Raw genomic sequence first — 23,567 nt, forward strand, 5'->3', positions numbered from 1 at the left:
AAATCCCCTGATAGCAGAGTCTCCTTTTTAGAGACTATGGCACAGAGTGATGATTAATAATATAGTGCTAATATTAATGATGACCTCAGGGCTGTCCCAAGCGTTTGTGACACCTCAGGCTATAACTTTGGTACAACTTCCATCACCCCAAGAAATGAAAATCACTTCCATCTAATTAGGCACCTCTTAAGCCCTGGATAATTATTGCATATTTAAAAGTACATACAAATTATAATATTCTGGTCATTGAATAAAGGCCAGATCTTTATGGTTATGGTCTGCATTTTTATTGATGTCTATATTAATATAAGAATCGTCTTGTACCACAGTTGACAAGAATCCAGTGTTTGAATTACCTGTTAGTCAAATAGGCCAAGATGCATACTTATCCCTGTAGTCCTATTACGGTGTAATATTCACTGGACAGAGCTCAGCGGTATTGGATATTTTTGTTCAAATGTTACATGTAATTCATGTTGGAAAGTTCTCAAATGACTTGATAATATTTATATCCATAGTAGGCATCTGAAGATAATGGAATCAGAACTGATTAAACTTGAAAATGACAAAATTGTCGGTACATATTATTACCTGAAATTTGTCTCTTTAGGCTTCCAAAATAATTGTAGGGATATTTGTGGAAACCTTTTTCATTGCTATAAAGAAAACTGCCTAAATAAGCACCCTATTCATATGTCCCATCTTCTACATGAGGAAAAAGATGAATTCTTTTGGAGGTGTCAGACACTGATAGAAACATATAATTGTTCAAGCGCCAATGCCGCAGTTTCTCTAAATCTTCACAATACTTCCAATCTAACAAAAGTTTGAAAATAAGGAAATGATTTATTAAATAAGCTATCTGACATAAGCCATTCTTGGAAATAACGAAGACGTTAGATTTAAACGACATTGAAATATTCAGTTTAGAATTAAGAGGCACCACCTCTTTTTTCAGTCAATGAAGTCGCTTGTAATGCTCTTCTATTTTCAGTGTGCTTCAAAGTAGTGATGTAATACATTCAACAACTTACATTAATGACTAATCTAATAACAGCAACATTCGTACGTGGAACAGACACAGGCCCTTTTTTAAGCTGATCTGAGAAGACAAGGCACGAATTAGATAAAAATAAGACTTGGGTGAATATAGGTGATCAGCTAGGGTGCTATAATACTTTGATGGGCTAACTTGGGCTAAAGACAAAACCAGTTGGTGTGGACTTCCATATGTAATGGTAAGAAGATGACATTAAACAATAATTTTTTGCCTTTAAAGAAAAAGTACTTGTAAATGCTTGGCCGAGTAATGCTTCATAGCAAACACAACAGAAGAATATGGCATTACATAAGGATTACCTGTTGTATACCCGACATTGAACTGGAATGGCTTCTTGTGTTTGCAATATTGAAATTATCAGACTTTGTGTTCCAGTTTCAACTGAAATCAGCTGACCCATGAGTGTTGCCAATAAACGGCAGATTTATTCAAACATATGAAAATTGACTTGGTTTCTCATTTCAAAGAGAAACTACATTTTCATAATGTGACGAAATGTCAATATTATCTGGTTTTAATGTAACCCAACAATGTTCAGGACCAATATCTTTCTAGATTTAGTATTAATCAAATGATTTGGCATTTGCAACCTTTTGATTGTAACAGCAGCATTAGGGTTTTAAGACTAACATAAAACATTTTCAAATGTTTTGTCAAGCTTATATGTATGTCAATTTAACCCTGGGAAATAATGGATCCCTCATGAACAGTTCTTGGAATGTAATTGATGAAGGTTTATTCATGTTCGAACGAATATCCTTCATCCTTCACATTCCGAAGACGATGAATCTATTTTATTGGTGTAACATGAAAGGTTGTGATCTCTCCCAACCTGACTTGTTACGGAAGAGTCAGATTGAATTAAAAATTCAATATCTAAATTTTGTTTAATGAAAACTTTAAAGAAATCTATTCCAAACACACATATTCCTTCGTCTCTAAACTAGCTAAGAATGACAAAATGAAAATACACATGTTCACACAAATCCATCGAACCAGAACCCCCAGGTTAGCATGCAGCGGAGGGTGACTAGATGCCAAAGGGTGTACACAGGATGCAAGCAGAATATACATTTGCGCAAATAGAAATATAAGGAAAAGTTAATTAAAGGTACAATACACACAGCATAAAAATAGCAGCTGTGTTAATTTACTAAATACCTGTAGTCAAAAGTTAACATCAGGGATTAAAAATTCCCACCTCTGTCTGACTATGTGTAATTTTTAAAGTAGAGACTGAGGAAGAACACTTCAATTCTTCAAGATGATCGTACAACTGGATAATGGATGTGTGCCATTTTTAAACACGTTCAGCATCATATAAATTATGTGATGTATTACGTTGATCCAGAAGACATAAAAGTTCAAAGTCCCTTTTTATACTGGGTAGCAGTGGATTAAAAGTATTTGATGATATTTTAGTAAGAACTGTAATATATGTTTTTTTTTTATTTTTTTAAACAAGATCTTCCATGATGGAATCCCAATTTGTTTTGCTGTACAATTGAAAGATCTGCGTGGATGCTGAACATAAACTTAAATCATCCATTGTTCATTAAGCACCAATGTTCGTCAGAAATCTAAAATTGTTATCCATTTTTGCTATTAGATATTACTTTTGCCTGTCACATTTGTTTGTAAATAAATCGACTAGTAGGATAACAAATCTTTCTACTTTTAACTTTAAATGATCTTTTAATCAGCCTCAACATGACTGAAAAGAATTTCCTCTATATCCATTACAACACAGAGTGAATTATGTTATGATGCTATTCATCAATCGATTCATTACTAGTCTAATTTCCACATGTTAACCAACCGTAATAGTCCACCACAAAATTGTATTAATAGCATTCCCATTTGGATAAGGAAGAACTAGATTTCAGGCTCAAATATCAATGTTGCTCTGCTTAATACAACATTGTACTGATAGCTCGCACATGGAACAAGGAAGAATGACAACGATTTCAGGGTCAATATTTAATGGCAATTAAGTACAATGCATACAAGGGAAACTGCTCAGTTTCATTTTCTGCTTCTCAATGTTTACAAAACCGGTAAATAAACAGAGATCAACAGCTTCTTAACTTTTTTTATTTCCTGCATGATTGGTAAAATATCAATAGTATAATATTCGTTTACAACAGAGCTTTGTGTAGGCATTAGGTTATTTCAATTATTATCCAGATTTGGCAGACAGGCCACCTTTGGAAAGCTGCAGAAATCAAAGAACAAATGGCATAAAATCAAAACATATTCCTGCAAATAATAATTTATCATGTCAGAGATGGAACAGTGAACTGATAATTATTGTACGATTTCATTAGATGGTGAAAAACGAGATGTTATGCAGAAACAAACGAGAGATGGATGGATAAATAGCAGAATAGCATGATACATTTCAACTCAATAGAAAGATTTAGATCTTGTAGTATAGTGTATGTTCATATACCTTGTGCCCTCCTTGTCCATTCACGAGTGATTAAAGAAACATCACCGCAGTTGACATAGACATCTATGCCCTCTGTGCTACATCTCTTGGAAATGTTTACCTCCTCCCCAAGAAGACGCTTGACTAGGGTTGTTTTGCCTACACCCATGTGTCCGACAACCATGATACGTATGTTATATACGGTCTCCTTTCCATCTTTTAGAGCCTCTTCAAAAAGTTGGATGGATTTGTCATCCATCCTCAAAATTTCTATTGGAATAACTGCATGTAAAGAATGAGTTAAAAATCTATCATCAATATCGAGGCAGTATTTTTCTATCAAATTCACCTTATATGGACCAATTTGATTCAGTTCTACAGTTATTATGTACATCTGAAAGAGGGGCAGTTATCAGTGAAGTTGCTTGCATTTGCAAAATTCACAATGGAGATAATGTTGGCGTACCTTTATACGACGTTCATATACTGTGACTATATTTTATTTGTAATTGGTAATTATGGACTTCTTAAACCATCAAAAGAAGATGACTGATAAAAAATGTCTGCTTCTATTTGCTCAAAAATGAGCTTGAATTGGTTCAAAATGCACCAACGTAAGTAATTTCAAAACAGGACAATTCATTTTGAAATTGCACTACCAATTAAGAATATATATATTTTAAAAACAAAGTTATTGTCTTTTTATTTCCAATTTATTTTCGAAGTCCAGGAAGTGAAAATAACAAAGCAGAGATTATAGACCTGCCAACCCTGATGAAACCCTCTAAGTAAGGTTGTTGGTTGTTTCCGTTTTACCAGTTTTCAGTAAGGCGTTACAAAACATCATAAACTGCTATTGTAAAACTGAAGAAAAAAACGTCTTTAAAAAGTTCATTATTCGAAACATGCAACTGCATCATATTCAACTGAAAAAGTTTCTAAACTACACGTATACTACTAGTAAAGTTACACAAACGTTAGTTCCAAACCCTACGTAGTTCAATAATTTGGTGCTATATCTCAACTTGACCCAAATCTTGTATTTCGTTTTCTCTATTTTACATGACAATCATATCTCAAATTGACACGTGATGCCCAATAAATGTAAGTGTGTCCCTTCCAGCTTTTATTCACAAGAATCTGAATATTTTATTTTATTCTTCTGTGCTGCTTATTAGCACTTTTAAAGAGGCTTACTTTCCATTTCGTCTCCAACGTGTTGGACATCATCTTAAAAAATTATATACCCAGACGCTTTGTAAGAAACATATGTAGTTTAAAGCATATGTGGTATTACTGTAAAGTAAGTCTAGTTCTCTGAATAATTCCACTAATTATAATATGAAACCCGGATCCAAATCGAGTACAGATGAACCAATTATCGGGAGTTTTCGGCAACAATCATTTCTCCGTAGGTTTTGCTTTTATTCCGTATGTCCGTATTTTAAAGGTGATTTTCATTAGGCTTACGGCAAAATCGTAAAGGTTGGCAGGTCTAAGATTAGAGCATTTTTTCAAAGGTACGCATCTGAAGCAAGGAAAATCTGTATCATGTCAAACCCAAATTACACCCATCACTTATACGCTATTCATTAGTTCATAGTATACAATCATAATAAGCAGTGTATGCTATGTTATGGAAAATTATTTTACCATTCAAAATGAAGTTTTTTTATTTCCATATATAAAAAGTACTAAATAGATCGGCTAATTGAAAAGTCAAGCAAACTTGGCGTGATATTAGTGTCTGCTAGATAAAAAGCACTTGAGGTGTAACATGGATCTGAAGGTACCTCAAAAAGTATTACTATCAGTATATTTCTTTCATAAGTATGTGACATAAGTAAAACATTTTTCGTATGTAAATTACTACTTTTAAAATTTGTCAAAGGCATGAATTTTCTCTACACCTGAAACATCTGTCCTTAAATATTTGTTTCTCTCTGGCAAATCTACTTTATCTCTCCCTATTACTCGTGCAAACTATGAAATATAAGAATATCCTCTGTCGATCAGAAAAAGGACAGCAGTTGGGTTGAGCTGTACAAATATGTGTTTGATTTTCTTCGAAACGTTTGTATATCATTTTTCTTCCACAAATCTTTCATAAATTGCCTCCAAAAAAGGGAAAACAAAATAAAGAAGAAATGGTCATTTACTTGGAAGGGTGGGGCAGATTATGTTTATCCCCTCTTCAGAAAATGAAATGACCATATCCTACATTCAACCTTACTTCACGCTGTCAAAACAACAAATAGCACACCTATACAAATATTCATTCAAATACTTTTAGTAATGTGGGACAAATAAGTACTAACAAACTTTGTCAAAACTGACATAAAACATATACCGACTCTACAATTATATTCAAATACTTCAAGTTCTGTGATACGAAAAGTAATGTCAAGCTTTGTAACAAACTAACATTCAGACTAATGCAATGATGCAACAGCATTATCCTAGTTCTTTGTTAAAGGTCGGATATAAGAAGACTGTCACATTCAAATAGGCCTAGTTGTATCATGTGCTGGAAAAATTAACATTTTGGAGAATTCAATTCTTTCATGAAAATTTAAGAGCATGAATATTCTCCAACTATTTTTGAAACCTGTATTCCCAACTGATAAACCGTAATATTTATATTAAATCTTTATAAAATTATTTATATCTAGATACCACAGGGGCTCATATCATTGTTTACACTTTCCGTTTAAGTCATATATGTACTATAATACTATTATAGTAGCATCATACATTAATGTATCATCATCATCATCATTGGCGACTCGGTCTCGAAAGACCATGCGAATAGCGCCCTTGGGGTGTTGCCTGTCTCTGTTGGCAACGTCTGCTGTGGCTGTGCAGGCCTATACGTGAGTGACAGTCCCTACTGCAGTTGGTGCAGACATACTGGGAAGTCTGCATTACTGTGGTTGCTGTTGCGTTCTTCTTTCTCTTACGTTTCTCTGCCACCAACTGGCCTCTCCTCGCATCAGCGACTGATATGCCATTGTTTACCATCAGTCTCCAGGTGCCTCGGTCCTCAGCCAGCTCTTCCCAGCCATCGGGTGAAATGTTGCATGCCTTCATGTCCCTCTTGCACACATCTTTGAAACGGAGTGAGGGGCGTCCGACTCTTCTCATGCCAGTGGCCAGCTGTCCATATAAGATGTCCTTTGGCAGCCTTCCATCCTCCATGCGTCGGACGTGACCCAGCCATCGAAGGCGGCGTTTAATTAGCAGGTAGTACATGCTGGGGGTACTTGCACGCTGCAGGATCTCGCTGTGTGGAACACGGTCTTGCCAGCTGATTTTCAGGATGCGTTTTAGGCACCGTATATGGAAGGAGTTGAGCCGGCGTTCTTGCCTCATGTAGGTACTCCACGTCTCACTTCCATATAGAAGGGTGCTGAGAACGCAGGCCTGGTAGACTCGGACCTTGGTGTGCTCTGTCAGCGCGTTGTTTTTCCAAACCCTCTTTGTTAATCAAGCCATGATGGTGTTTGCCTTTCCAAGCCTTCTGTCCAGCTCCATATCAATCGAGAGAGTGTTGCTGATGGTTGACCCTAGGTAGGTAAAGTTGTTGATTGCTTCCAGGGTGACACCGTTGATTTTGATTGAAGGGGCAATGGTGGTATCTTGCACGCTGACATTTGTTTTTTCCAAGCTGATTGTGAGACCAAAGTGCGTGCAGGCAACAGCAAAACGGTCTCCCAGTCTCTGGAGGGCTTCCTCGGTGTGGGCCACAAGAGCTGCATCATCTGCAAAAAGCATCTCCCTGATGAGCACAGCTCTCACTTTGGTCTTTGAGCGCAGTCGTGCCAGGTTGAACAGGCTCCCATCAGACCTGGTGTGTAGATATATGCCATCCGTGGACGGGTCGAAGGCGTAGGACAGGAGTAGGGAGAAGAAGATCCCAAAAAGTGTTGGTGCCAGCACGCAGCCCTGCTTCACACCACTGTTAATTGGGAAGGAAGTTGAGGATGATCCATCATACAGGACTGTTCCCTTCATATCTGCATGGAAAGAGATTATCATGCTGAGGAGTTTTGGGGGGCAACCGATCTTACTCAGAAGTTCAAAAAGGCCCTTCCTGCTGACCAAGTCAAAGGCCTTGGTGAGGTCGATGAACATCATGTAGAGTGGTTGACCTTGCTCTCTGCTCTTCTCTTGGAGTTGTCGTAGGGAGAAGATCATGTCTGTCGTCGACCTGCCTGCTCTGAAGCCGCACTGTGATTCCGGGTACACACGGTCTGCCAGCAACTGCAGCCTGTTGAGTATGATGCGGGCGTACACTTTACCAACAATACTCAAGAGCGAGATCCCTCTGTAATTATTACAGTCACTGCGGTCGCCCTTGTTTTTGTAAAGGGTCACAATTGTGGCATCACGCATGTCTTGGGGGACTACTCCTTCCTCCCAGCAGCGGCAAAGTAGCTCGTGCAGTGGTTTAATCAATGCTGGTTTTCCACGTTTGATAGCTTCGGGCGGGATGCTGCCACTACCTGGTGCTTTGTCGTTTGGAAGGCAGTCGATTGCTTTGCTGAGCTCCTCTAAGGTTGGCACTTTGTCGAGCTCTTCCATGGTGGGCAGATTCTTTATGCTGCTGAGGGCTGCATCAGTGACTGACGTTTCTCTGGAGTATAGTTCTGAGTAGTGCTCCACCCATCTGGCCATCTGTTGCCCACGGTCTGTGATCTTCTCTCCCGTCAGGGATTTCAGGGGAGCGACCCCTTTCACTGTAGGGCCTAGAGCATTCTTGATGCCACTGTACATGCCTTGGATGTGTCCGGACTCGGCACTGCGCTGGATCCCTTCACACAGTTGTTGCCAGTACTCATTCGCACACTGTCTAGCAATGCGTTGGGGGTTACTTCGGGCAATTCTGAGAGCAGCAAGCGTCCGTTCATTAGGACATTTTTTGTAAGCTATGAAGGCTTTTCGTTTCTCCTCGATTTGTGGTTCCATCCTTGATAGGTGTGCATTGAACCAGTCCTGGCTGGGTCGTTCCTTCTTGCCAAACGTTGACATAGCTGTACTGTAGATGGCACCCTTCATGGCGTTCCACTTGGCTGTAGCGTCGTACTCAGGCAGGTCCTGGAGAGCCTTGTTCAGGGCAGACACATACTCCTCCACCTTGGCAGGGACTGACATCTGTGCAGTGTTTATGCGAGGACATCCTTTTGGTTTTGTGCGGTGTAGCACGTGTGGCTGTAGTCGCACTCTGCTGCTCACAAGGGCATGGTCGGAGTCACAGTCTGCACTGTGGTAGGTTCTGGTGGAGAGGACGCTGTTAAGGGCAGATCGCCTGGTGATGACCAAGTCGAGTTGGTGCCAGTGATGAGATCTGGGGTGTTTCCATGACACTTTGTGTTGTGGCATACACTTGAAGAAGGTGTTTGTGATGCACAAGCCATGGTAGGTGCATAGCTCCAGCAGTCTCTGGCCGTTTTCGTTGGTCTTTCCAGTGCCATGATATCCGAGGCAGGTAGGCCAGGACTCGTGGTCCGCACCTACTCTGGCATTAAAGTCGCCGAGGAGGAATAGTGGTTCATTTTTGGGCATCCTTTGATCTGTTCGTCCAGCTGCCCATAGAACTGATCCTTCACGTCTTCTGATGACGTGAGGGTTGGGGCGTAGACACTGATGATGTTGACAGGACCTGAAGTAGTGGTGAGGCGGATGGACAAGAGACGCTCAGTGCCCCCTGTTGGAGGTTCAACCGAGGCCAGGAGATTGTTTTTGATGGCAAAGCCCACTCCGTGCTGACGGGGCTCCTCAGGTTCTCGACCCTTCCAGAAGAAGGTGTAGTTTTCCTCTCTGAGGGAGCCACTAGAGGCAAGCCTGGTTTCCTGGAGGGCAGCTATGCTGATATTTAGTCTGGTGAGTTCTCTATCGATGATGGCCGTCTTTCTGGTGTCGTCCACTTCTCTGAGGTCGTCGGAGATGCCTGTACACATGGTGCGCACATTCCAGCTTGCAAATCGAAGAGCTGGAGTCTTCTTTATTGGTTTCTTGTTTCTTTTGTCTGGTGTGGAATTACCGTCTGCTTGTCATGCTGAACAACACACTGAGCTCCAGACACCCACTGGAGCAGGCAGACGATGGCGGGTCAACACCTTATTGACCGGGGGCTGCCCGGCTTGAGGCGGGCGATAGTTGGCCAGTGGGACACGATGATCCCTCCCACCGTCAAAGCTGACCCGTGGCGTCCCTTCCCTACGCCAATCGGGTGGGACTTATAACCCGTAAACTGTCAGCTTCCGTGTTGTTTCCTCACTCAGTAGCGAGACTGGAGTGTCCTCTCCTGGGCGCAAGCCTGGGCGTGGAATATGGAGATCCTGGGCTGCCCAGACGTCAGGATCCCCCTCTCGTCCTTGCTGGTGGGGTCCAAAGGAATGCTGAGCATGACATTTGGCACCAGTTTGGATGCAGGAGCTGCCGGAAGGAGGTCGTAGTCGACCCCCAGCCGCCTTAGGGGCTCCACTCCTGATTTTCTGTCTGGGTTTACTCCCGTAGCCTTTACTTCTCCCGAAGATATCCACAAGGCAGTGGAGCCATAATCCAATGGATGGGACTTGGTTGGTTTTGAATCAGAGTTTCCTTCTCCTAGATGAACTGCCTGACAAGGTTAACGAGCTTCATCTGCCCGGGTTTGGGGTCAGAGTTTCCCTTCTCTTAGACTGGTTGCCTGCCAAGGCTAATGAGCCCAGTCTGCCCACCCAGTTATACCGCCAGGTACTCGGTCGCGCCACACAGCAGGCTCTGTTAAAACAGGGGCACCGCGTGAAGGTGCTGCTGTGGACACAATAGTGTAGGAGAGGCCATATGCAAGTAACCTCCTGCCCCGCAGAGCGAGACAGTGGTCCTGCGGCGATCACTGCACCTGGGAAGGAGAGGCTATGAGAGACGCTTCACTTTCCTTTGGCAAGCGGGACGTCAGGCCCAGGCCACGCACCCCCAATTATAATGAATGGGTAAATCATATACAATTATACAACCCCTTCTGGTGACTAGTACTGATATTAGCATCCGACTTACACAGGGGTAAATGTCCTTGTCTTTGAAGGGAATGCTATTTTTCGTCTACAGACTGTACATCACAAGGTACATGATCGTGCAAGCCAACAAATCAGTCCCGCACTTGTAATCTACTGAAAGAAGTCCACAAATCACCCATCAGTGTACCAACACAGATTTGGGGTTGGTTTATTGCACCAATGATTGTAGGGTTGATTTATGCAACATGCAACATGCAAACTGCTGAAACAAGCTTAATCAAAATAGTGTACAAAACTACAGTAACATAATTATGTGAATCCTTAAATGTGAAATAAAATACAGGCTGTATGGTATAATTTGTTTCATTCCATGCTAATAATAATGTCTGCATTACCTGCGATTTTAAATGCAGTCCGATATTTTTTATTTTTCACTGCAAAATATATAAGCCTGGACGACACACAACGTACGATGTATGTAAAGCCATCCATCTACTAAAAATAGCAACTATCTTTGCACCCGCCATCAGCGAGTCTATTTTTCCAAAGATAAAAATTATGCTGCGAGAAACAAGGTTTTATTTAAATTTTTAAAGTTTAAAGAGAATAAATAATCACCATCCTGCTTGTAGGTAACTGCAGGTAAGTACTTTGGACGGCCAGTGGTGGAATACAGCTTAAAAGGGCCACATGCGCTTCTACTATCGTTGCTTACAATTGACCTGCCATACATGTACTACATTAGGTATTACATGTATGACAAATAAATTGTAAGCAATGATACGAGCCCCTGTCATATTAGTAAGGAGCCAGACCATTGTCTTCAGATTTAATACAACTGTTGCCGAATTTTGCTGCAGAGACACGAAAAAGTAGCGTATATAATCTTTATATGACCTGTCCTTTTTAAATCATCCGTCATATTCGTTCATTAAGAAGTACATACATGTTCAGCCTGGCCTTTACTGTGCTATATCTTAGGGGTTTGTATCGTTGTTTACAATGTAACTATCAGTCATATTACACGTATTACTAATATTTAAAGTGTAAGTAACTATACGAGCCCCCTATATGCTATATAAGGTCGTTGTATCCTTCTTTGGAAACGTAAACAGATCCTGGTAAATATGGCGCATTCAATAACGCATCGTAGAATATCCAAATATATTATAGCATGCTTTAGACTAGTCCCCTGTCGTACTTGTAACGTGACTATACACTCTGGGATTATATCTTGGAATAGCGGTACCCGACACGTATTTATTAATGGCGATTATTCAGTATATTGTGTTTTTTACTTGATATATATATCCCTTGCAAAATCAATATAAAATCACTCCATGAACATTAATGCTATGAAAACTGTGTCAAAATAAGTGGGAATTTTGAACGCCGTAGCCCAAGAGGGTGAACCGGTCTACACCAGATTCAATGTCGCGTGCAAGTTGATATCAATGAAAGCGCCAACGTCTGATAAAATATTTATTACACTATTGCCCTGGCATTGATGCGACGATAATAACATACCGCCAGTGTACCAGTCGATAGAGATTTAAAGGTTTTATGCGAGAAATTTTGTAATGACATCCAAGGTACATATCACTTAACAAACACGAATGATTTGGGTACAAATATATTAGTAATGAAATTTTAAATTTATACTTAAATGAATAAAGATGCATGAGCAATATATCGTTGCCGTACACTTAAATCAGAAGAATAAAAATGAGTAATTTATTCCACTTTAATTTATATTTACATTTTTAAAACGTGTTTGTCTTATACTAAAGTTGTAATTAACATTTATAATTCATATTTATTGTTTTCAAATGTGAAATGGAATCCTTCAAGACCATAAATAAATGAAGCATGTAGTTTTCGTTGTCGTGTGATGCAAAATAAAAAAGAATTACCTGATTGATGTAAATACTCCAGTCTGTATATAGTTATCACGTTATTGTTCATGTTTGTGGTGTACAGAGCTTCATATTGGCCATCATAGAAAATTTCATATGGCCTTGATGACAATGTGTGTATGGTCACTAGCTGACCACTGTCTGTCAGCTGATGAATGCTGCTATCGTTCCTGTCACACACGAAAATGAAATTCCTCCTGTCAACCATTATTGACCACGGTGTCCATTGAATATTATTATCAGTCTCTCTGTGATATTTATACAAAAACTTTCTTGTGTGTGGATTAAAAATAGCATATGCATACACACCTCTAACAGTGGGGTCAACAGACCGACACGAGATGTAAACATTGTTGTCTTTTATGGCCAAGTGACTACTACCATACCCTTTACAAATCTTGTGAGTGGAGTCTACACGTCCATCTTTGAGGTTTACAACACACCAGTACAACATGCTGTATTTCCAACCGCTGACAATGAGTTTGTCGGTTGAATTCAATTTTGCCACTGAATGACACCAAGTAAATCCTGTCCTTGCATTAAATGTTTTGACTAGTTTTACATCATCTATAGATTTAAAAGACAGGATTACAATCGTACTGTCTTCCAAACACACAGCGACTTCCGTCTTGCTAATAGGACAGACACCCCTGGGAGCAGACTCCAGCCTGTGTGATGTAGACAGCAGTTTGCCATCACGACGACTGTAAAGCTGCAGATTGAACGCCTTGTAGTCTATTACCAGCAATGTGTCTTCTGTCACCACAATGCCATTGTAGTCGGGTCTACGGTTGGCTGTGGAGAAAAAGTGACATACAGCAGGATACAGAATACACAAATACAGACATATGTACTTTAAGTAAACAATTCAAAATAAACTTGTACACACACACAGACACACGCACACACGTACACACACACACACACACACACACACATATATATATATATATATATATATATATATATATATATATATATATATATATATATATATATCTGACCTGAAACAATACTATACTGTCCTAAATTTAGCCACCACCACCATTATCGTAATAGTCGTATTATTTGTATTATTATCACCAGTACAGGTGTTATTTCATAATGATTTGCTGCCACCATCATTACTACTAATACTACTACTACTAATAATACAATATCATTATTTGCGTAAAAGGAGTATATTTCGTCGATTGTGTGTAAAACTTGGAATTTTTGCGACCGACGAATCCAGAAAATATTTATATTTCTCCTCAACGAGACTAAAGATATCCGTTATTCACTCATTGCTCAAACTTACAAACCTACTGGATAGTAGGATGTACTGAATAATAAATTCAAATATCAAATTTCTTATTGCATCCCGCGGTTTACTGTTTATGTTATACTATGTTTTGTGACTATTTTCACGGAAAATATAAGTATTAGCACAATTATATTGCCATAATGTTACCAGAGTTGATTGACGACCAGTTTAAACGTTGTATATTTTTCACTCCAGTTAAATATAAAAATCATTTTGCTAAGAACTCCAGTAATTCATGGCCCAGTCAAAAATAAATATGATAACATTATGACCAAACAGTGCTACTTATAACCGCAATGGATAATATTTGCATCGCTTTTTTAACATGATGTGTTACCTTAACCAGGACAGAGAAAATAGCAGTAAATAAATGGTAATCGGTTGAGCTATTTGCTAATTCAATCTGGTATGTATACATATTGTAGGCCAATACGCTTGGGCAGAAAATAAACAAAATACTTTCCTCAGAGCAACGTATGGCAATATATTGAAAGTGGAATACAGAGAACCGGTATAATATGGTTGTCATTGGTACCACGGAACAGGCTGGTTCATACGAACTCAATAGAACTACATTTACATTGCCGATTTTGTGATGTTATAAATTATTAAACATGTTATTAATTTCACACATTAAATGATAATATTCGTCCATGTGTGTAAATTGGGTAGCATCTTGTGTGAACATTGCTTCATCTGTCTACGATAGTCTTACAGTGTAAGACATCGACCCTGATGTGTATGTTTTGAGGGGACGAGGTTTTTCTGCCTACATAACGGGTCCGTGTAGCGTGTTGCGATGACGACTAACATTGGAACGAGACGACAATATTTCTGGAACATCTCACACATTTGGCAGCACATAAAGACGCTCTCTTGGAAATTAAAGTCAAGTTGCTTCCACGTACTCTGATATCACATTCTCACACAAGCAAATTATAGTGTGTTCATATTTCTTGAATTTCATGTGCAGCTTTATACGGCTTAATCAAAGCTCACTGACCACCAGTGGGTATCACATTGTTACCAATGACCCCACCCACATGGATTAGCATAAATTAAGTTCACATTCAATATTATTTTCCAGTTACATGTGTTCAGCACATTTATTCCTAATTGCATTTCAAGAAATAGCATCTATCGGTAATTTTCTTCATACATATGACATTAGCATTTATTTACTTTTGTGTGTTGACAACATTGTATTCCAAAGAAACCACTATATGACCAATGAGTTACTTGAGACCATCATTATCTCCATTCTTACATTTTGTAATTTGTACTCACTAGAATTGTTGTAAACAGAAGATATAAATTAACTGAAACTCATTATGTCTGATTGTTCTTAAGTATTCATTATTTATGTTATTCACAGTATGACGAATTGCCTTCAGCATTTGCATGCGAGCAGCACAGCATGTAGGTTTAATACATAATAACCATTTTGCATTCTAATTTCAATCCATCCTTTTTGAGTACCAGTATTCAAACCAATGTGTCTCATAGAGGGATGGGCCCCTAGTGGCCACGTTATAGAAATCGTTCTCCATCATCGATGTCTGCTAACTCAACTCTGTCTCAATCACGACCAATGTAGCATGAATGTAGCTTCATGTGGTGATGTGGTTCTTACTGGCGCTTTTTCCTGGGTTGTTCCTCCTATCATGGCCACTATGTTAATAAAGAGTCTCTAACGTATGGGAGACAAAAAATGTGGCAAGCATGTTTTGTTATTATATGTAGCTGACCTGAACAGATTTTCGTGCCAATTGTGTAAATTTATTAACATTTTGAATTTGATTTTCCATTTAGAAACAACTACGTGATGCAGACAAGGTTTACATGTTAATATACATATGTAGATTCGATTTTATGTTATAGCAGTTTTTCACATAGAAAAATATGTTTCCATTCGACCTTCAAAATAATGGACTTTTATGCCACACAACTATTGACATTCCCATAACATTACCTTGCTAGAGTTTACATTACATATATTCATTACTAGTTTAGCAGAATGATATTATCATGGGTTGGGGTGGATATATGTTTTTGTTTTCTTCCAAAACCAAATCCCTTCATTATTATCAAAGTATAATTGCTATCATATCAGTGCTCTGCCAGATTAATGTATTACAAATCATTCTAAGTTAAGTTGCATTACATTTAAAAATCTTATATATATATATATATATATATATATATATATATATATATATATCCAGCTTGCTCTAATGACGTCACATTGCAAAAATGCATGTGTATTCAATAGGACAAAGACATTGTTCTATACCCTAAAATGGTAAGAATAACCTCTAGTTCATAAGCATTTGTTTATGTTTAAATTGTTTTGGTGGGAAACTCTTTTATAAGACAATTTGTAAAAACTACACATTGCATTGACTTATCATGCCTACGTTACTTTGCAAGATTTGAGTAAAGTGCATGTACATTGTAATATGCTCCACCTTCCAAGTGAATACAACCGTACCATTACTAGTGCATATGCCTATGTTTCCTAAACTAAAACTTGCAGTGACTTCGCATGCCCCTTTGAGTGTGCAGATTGGAACAGAGTGCTCTTACAATGTAATAAGCTCTCACCCCCTTCACATGGAATACAACTGTACCATCATTAGGGTCTACATTTCATGTGACATGCTTGTCTATACGTTGGTGTTACCTGCACCTCATTAAGGTAGCCCAATGTCTGTTTACAGTCTGAGACATCTATAAATATAAGTCAATCACTTAGACCTACTTTTCCTAATTTGTGATTATTTAAAGTTTCAGTTATTGTTAGTTTAATTTTACAGATGAATTGTCTTCTGAGTCATAAAATAAAATGTTTCAGCTTTCATCTTGAAATCAGCATCATAATAATTCATGCAAATTACTTTTTATTCATGCAAATTATTTTCAATTCATGTAAATTACTTTTGATTCATGCAAATTACTATTAATTCATGCAAATTACTTTTGATTCATGCAAAATACTTTTAATATCTTGCACTGTTAGAACTATTCATCTGAGATCATTTGAAAAATACATATTGAGGAAACTTGATGAATGGATGCATCTAGTGGAGAACATATCATGATGTCTAGAATAAGTTACAGTGACCTATATTGCCCGTTGATAGTATTATTACCGTCAATATTGTAATATTTCTGTTATCAGTATAATTATACTGACACTTGATGCATGAAATTGATAACATTTTGTTTATTCCTTTGGCCTCCAGAGGCCAAAACCAAACTATTTCTGTTTCAGATTTGTGTGTATTGGACTGTATGGTGACTGTAGAACTATATTCAGTAGATAAGATAACACCCTAGTTTCGTTTCATCGCGAATGCCAGTTTTTGTATCAAGTGATCCACAGCTGAATGTCCTTATTAAGACATTTCCTAAAGGCAAAAAGTTAAAATGCGCAAAGATACAACATTGCTTCTATACTTATACTTTTCTTCACTAGTTTTATTTCATTTATATTAGAATAATTCCGAAATCATCCGCAGTTCGCCCATTTTTGTTTACATTAGAGATATAGTTCTCGGCCATTTTGTTTTAGAAAAGGTCAAGGCTGACAAATGCTGGTACCGGTTGTTACAGTACAACATATTACCAGTCTACATTTCGGCTCAGATGTTCTTCGTTGTGACGTCATCCAGATAGACTGACGTTTTAACCTTTTAACGCCGTCAGACATGTGATCCATCTGGGCAAGGAAATCATTCCAGGCTTATTCGACTAAACAATTCTGAAACCCCTTCCCATTCTGCAATAGGACCACTGTAGGCACCAAAAGCGATCTGAATTGGGTGTGCTGCATTTATCAAATGATGCGGCTTTCTACAGTGGTATTTTAACATCTAATTTAGAGGACTGCTGTACCGTGAGAAGTATGCACAGATGAAATGAAGGCCAAAGGGTTTATCAAATGTAACGTACACTGTTTATTTATATGTTGGATTCGAAACTTTGACAAGAACAACTAATTGGAACTTTAGACTTACCAGTGTCTATCGAATTAATGGTACAGGAAAGTTTTATATAAACGTTCTCATCATCATCGTCCTTGTCATCATCGTCAAATTATTTACCAAGATAATCGTCCCAAGTAGCAGTAGCTACATTGCACCAACGGTTATAATCATAATCGTTGTAAATATTGTCACATACGATGCCCGTTAATTCTATTATTTATGTAACGTTTTTGTGATCAGTACGGTAATTATGATGATTATTCGTGTTAATTTTATTGGAGATGTTTCTGTTGTTTTGTTGTTGTTGTTGCTGCTGTTATTCATATCCTTCCTGTGTGTTCTTTATGTTGGGGGAGGACTTTTTCTTCTATTACTTGACATTTTATTTTTTATATAGTTTGAAAATGTTTTCAGGGAACTCGTATGGGCAGAAGACATTATTTGTGCTCCACCTTTTGAAATATCAATAATATTTGCAAAAACCAATGTTCTACCTTCTCTTTCTGCTTCGTTATACTAATCATAACTTTTAGTATCTGAAAGTTGGATTGTGTACAAATTAATGGTCAGAAAACGTTTTGTTTTTAAAACCATCTACACACCTTGTCTTGGATTGATTTGGTATTTTAATGCACATCAAACACAAGTAGCTTAATTAATACTGAGGCAAGTGGGGTAAATTATCCTCCCTAAGTACAAATAATTAAATATATTATAATTGATCTTTGCTTCCGTCTGTTCATCATTCATTTTTTATTGTATCCTGAATTGTTACTGAGATCAAGAGAGGATTATCATAATGGGTACCATGTTTCAAGAGGAGACGTAGATGACAGGGAAGATTTGCGGATGGTGGATGCCGAGAATGGAGAGGGTATGTTGGGGTGTGCTGGTAAGTAATCAGAATTCCATCTACACTGACGGATGAAGGTTGTTTAGTGCGGGGACAACTGGTGTAATGTGTCTTGGCCATAAACAGACTATGCCAAATACTGTGATTTAAGTTGGCTGGGTAATCTGAATTCTGGAATATACCGTTCCGTGTGTATTCTCATTTCCATAGTCTACAAACATAAGATTAGCTTATGCAAATTTTGTTCGTGTACGTACAAACTTTTTCATCTGGATATGTTCGTGAAACGCGAAAAGGTTCCTTACGCTAAAGACTTACTGATACTTTTTGCGTATACTTGCGTTGATTTGTGAAATAGAGGAAAATGGACTAATGTATGTGGCTGCAGAACGTTTAGGATCGTACAAGAAAACACTTCGATTCCCCAAACATCAAGTTTCCATAACTGAAGATTTTCCTGCTGAGTACGTTTTATTCTTTCTCCCTTTTTCTCAATTTAATCTTTCTTCAACTGAATATCAATTTTCTCTCTCTCCTTATTTCTTTTGGTTTACAAGCAAACTATTCGTTATGATAATATGATTGTATACATTTACTCTACAGAACATATTTTAACTCGGCACAATATAAGAGGCACAAGTCCTCGAATTCAGGTTCCGGGAAATAGGTCCTGTTCAGGACGAAACCGAATTGAAGGAAATTATAGAAAGTATTCAATGTAAAAGTTTTCTTCAAACAGCGAGTTGTAAAATGAATTTCAATTTACATTAGAAAAATGAATGATCTGTTGTTTCAATACCACCGGAAAAAAGACTAACTTAGATTTGGACATCATTTCTTAAAACAAATTTGTAGTTAACTTGTAAAATATCGTGTATAAGTTTAAAACACACATCTCTAGGGATAGGGTCTAAAACTTTATTATGCAAGTTTTTACAAATGTTGGTGAACTTTAAGTAACATAATTGTCTTATTTTGGGTTCAAGAAGGTAACTTTGTCGTTGAAAAAATATTTTAGTTGAAACTTTACCAAAACTGAGGGTATGGTCATTTTCATGAAATTCCTTGAAAATAGTTACACACTTTTGATAGAATTTGGGTATGTACAACATATGAGGAAATCTGTTCAGGCCTAAATTGGGGTTGAAAGGTCTTAATTACAAACCAATCCAATACTTTGCAAAGAATTTCCATTTAGCTGAATACTTAACATCGAGTAATGTTTGTACATGTATATGTAGTGCACGAATTTTACATTTCGAATGGATGATGTTTAAAAACCCATCATGGAGAGGATTGATGGAATTGGTTGAAATGTAGAGTTCCACAGAAATGTGAAGATGCTAATATTTATACAAATTTCATAGTGTTTGGGTAGATCAGTCGCGGTTGCAATATACTAGATTTTTCTGCAAGTTAAAATATTGATAATGTACGATTTAGAGATCAGAAGTAAATTGCCACCCTTCCATAGTAAGTTTGAGTTCGTAACACTTTTATCCAGTGCTTATTGTTGCTTAGATTATTGCCAGAGAGAAAACCGACTATATTCTGTTTTTGCATACAGGAAATGGCGAAAGGATTATCACTGCGGGTACTCCATTTTCTCATGAACATCCCTTTAAATGTATGGCAGTTTACTTTAGCATTAGAAGCACGATCATAAATGCGAGACTAAATAAATACCAGTTGATGGATTTGTCCGTGCAACAGAAACCTGTACTATCGTCCGTGTAGGGGGTGATCTTAAGCACCTTTTTTGCACCTGGCACCTGAATATCTATAATTTCTGAGTCACTACGAGTTTCGATTGCGAATGGTTCATGCAATGTGTGTATGTGTGTGTGGTTTGGATTTTGAAGGTAGCTTCAAAAATTTTTCAATCATATTGCTACGATGTCTGAAGTGTGGTAGTTTAAAGTGCTGTCTTGCACTGGAGCGTTATCCCGCAAACATGCGGGATCATGACTCACCCAATCACATTATCATAACACCAGGTCGGTCAGTTCTAACGATAACTTCTTAATGCTGAGCGCCTAGCAAGGCAGCTGTTAGTACCATTTTATAGGTCGTCGGTAGACTCGGTAGGGGTTCGAACCCACGCATCCGAAGTGGTCGCTCTAACTACTAGGCGACTATAAAAGGGGGAAAAGGCTACAACCTTGACGGACTCCACTTGAAATTAAAAAGGGAGCAGAAATAAAAATTGTTTACTATAACCTAAGAACTAATATCAATAGAGAATATTGAAACCCATTTAATGAAATCGGGATGAAAACCAAAAGATTCCAAAGTTCTTAGCATAAAGTGGTAATTAACTCTATCAAATGCATTTTCCTAGTCTAAACGTATAAATTCACTTGATCAGTATCTCTTGTTCTATATAGTTACATATGTTCCTTATAAGGTGACCATTGTCGAAAGTAGATCGACCATTAACGTTAAATGTTTGGTCCATGTGTATTTATTTGGACATACTATTTTCAAGCCGGTTAGTAATAACTTTGGATACGATTTTACAGTCTAAATTTAATAGGGAGTTAGGTCTCTAGTTTTCATATTATTTGAATTGTGAGGATCCTTTCATAATAGATTAAAATATGATTCTTTTGTGACTCAGATAAAATGTTTGATTCGAACTTTAAATTATATAAACGGACTAATGTGTCGTTTATGAGGTCATCAGGTCCAGGTTATTTATTTGTGTCCATCCTGGTTAGTGATTTCCAAACTTCTGTTTTAGTAATTGGGCCAGTAAGTTTTTTTTTATCATCTGCTGTTAATTGAAGTAAACCAGTTAAAATGAATTAAATAAGTATTCATCAATTGCTTTGGTTGTAAACAGGTTCGAATAAAACTCTTTAAAACAATTTAAAATATTAGCACTAGAATCGTATGTCAAATTGTTATGTTCAATTTCGGTAATAGTTTTCTGGGAACCCTTTTTGTTTTTTAGTTAAAGAAAGAATTGACTGGATCTTTCTTTGTTATCTAAATTTTCGATTCCCTCATAATAACTGAACCGATATATTTTTCATTTTGTAATTCTTATAATTGGGGAAAATGATTATCATTATTATTTGAATCATATTGCTGTCTTAGAGTTTGGTAGTCTTTTTTCAGCAGTTTGATTTTAGGATTTTTAATATGGAGAGTTTTTTGGAGAACCTAATTATTTCTTCTTTGATTTAAATTTTTAGCTTATCCCAAAATCAGAGCGTGATATTGCGATGTTTTAGTTCTCTCTGTATAAGGACCGTACTCAGTGCTTTTAATGTGGCGAGTATTACATTGTTTGCATTTCCAGTAACCTGTGCTATATGATATTGACGAGTTGCATAGTAATAGATAAAATTGATTCATCATGATGAGATTGAGAAAAGTTGACTATTGCTGAATTGATGATAATTTTTTTTTAAATATATAGTCGATCAAGTCTGCTTGCTAGTGTTGGCAAAGAAGAGTCTAGCGTATTTCGGTACCATGTGCACAATGTTTCGATTTATTTAAAGTTGAATAAATGAGATGTTATTTGTTGAATGGACTTACCACCATAATTGGTTACATTACTTACACAATCAAGTTTAGGGTTAATAAGGATGAGGCTATATTTTCCTATTAAATGCCTACATATTTGAGTGTAAAATTTGCCTCTCTCCGAATCAGGAATGGGGCATACATATTTATGGCACGGTAGGTTATATTGTTAAATTTAAAATCTATGCAGATTATTTTGCCATCAAAGTCAGTGTCATATATGTGATATTAGAATTTAAATTTATAATGGTAACTCGTGACGATCGAAGCGAGCCAAAACTCTATATGGCGTTACAACATTATAATCTATTTTTAAATTTTTACAGCAAGGGTTCTATTTTCTACACGAGTTTCTTTTAGAAATAAAAGTCGATATGAAGAAAGGATACCATGTTTCTAATCTTGTCAAGTTTTTAATCCGTGTTGGTTCGAAGACCACTGATATTCGGTGTAAGGATATTAATTTTACTCGTATGTTATTGTTGTTTGGATGGTATATCCTGTGAAAATCATTCATGCGCATCCAAAGTAGGTAGACACGACCACTCCGTATACTCTGGTTGTAGGAAGATAGCTAGTCTGACCTCGCTGACCTAGCTAGTCGGAGATGAAATGACAGGGAAGAGGGAAATGTCAAAAAGGTAGTGTTACCTGAGTGAGATAAAGGAGTATAATACGGTGATATGGTGAAACACATACAATTGGTAGTGAAATAAATGAATTGTATCATAACAATGACACTTTGGTAGAAAATTGTGTATTGTAAGGTGATAATTAATGGAAAGTTGGAAGAAAACGATAACATATTTATTGAAGATGATACTTCGTATATTTCGAATAGTTATCGTTCTCTTTTATCTGTCGCAGAAGCGGAGAGGTCAGTTTGTGGTGGGAGTTTCCTCTTGAGTCTTAGACAGATTGGATGCATGGCTCCGGAGTTGGGGTTTTCTGTACTGGCTTGCATGCTTGTTGGGGTTGTTGATTTGACGAGCTGGGAACTGGGTTTGCAGCTAGAAACATGTCTTGATCCTGCGGCTGGGAATGTGCAAGTTTTTTTACCATTGGTATCGACGGCGGAGGCGGCAGCGAGGCGTAAGATGGGCCTTTTGTGTACAGTACTTACGGAGGTGGCACACTGTCTGCACTTTCGGCATTACGGTTGTCGTCCTTTGATTGTAATGAGCATTCCTATGCTTTCGAAAGAAATAGTGTGAGGTATCCGCTTGATGGCAAGTTCGGTTGTTCTTAGCTTGATGATTCTGGTACCGTATTCTACCAGAGTATCTTTATTCAGGAGGGTTTTCTCTCTGGTGGTGTCTAACATTTCTCTGTATGTTCTTAATACATCAGCTATAATGTCGTTAGAGACGCACAATGGCAACCGGTGCACGCTATGTCCACAATTTGGTGGGCCAGGTATCAGATTCCCTCTCCATTACTAGAGATAACCACGTTCCAAGTGGAGCTCTTTCCC

General features: G+C 37.7%; 2 protein-coding genes across 2 annotated transcripts in view; both read right to left on the reverse strand.

The window, feature by feature from the left end:
- Positions 1–3,764, reverse strand: part of LOC149784759 (uncharacterized) — an 89,240-nt gene extending 85,476 nt beyond the window's left edge. Inside the window, exon 1 of the mRNA XM_089933045.1 lies at positions 3,513–3,764. Within this exon, the coding sequence (XP_089789171.1) occupies positions 3,513–3,750 (238 nt within the window). The 5' untranslated portion in view covers positions 3,751–3,764. The remainder of the gene's footprint in view (positions 1–3,512) is intronic.
- A 7,526-nt stretch (positions 3,765–11,290) lies between these two features.
- Positions 11,291–23,567, reverse strand: part of LOC149784760 (uncharacterized) — a 52,424-nt gene continuing 40,147 nt past the window's right edge. Inside the window, exons 3-4 of the mRNA XM_089933046.1 lie at positions 12,406–13,203; positions 11,291–11,346 (exon numbers count right to left, since the gene is read on the reverse strand). Of these exons, the coding sequence (XP_089789172.1) occupies positions 11,291–11,346; positions 12,406–13,203 (854 nt within the window). The remainder of the gene's footprint in view (positions 11,347–12,405; positions 13,204–23,567) is intronic.

The sequence above is a fragment of the Sinohyriopsis cumingii genome, chromosome 14 (genome assembly GCF_028554795.1).
Source record: "Sinohyriopsis cumingii isolate HCF-2022 chromosome 14, ASM2855479v2, whole genome shotgun sequence".
NCBI lineage: Eukaryota > Metazoa > Mollusca > Bivalvia > Unionida > Unionidae > Sinohyriopsis > Sinohyriopsis cumingii.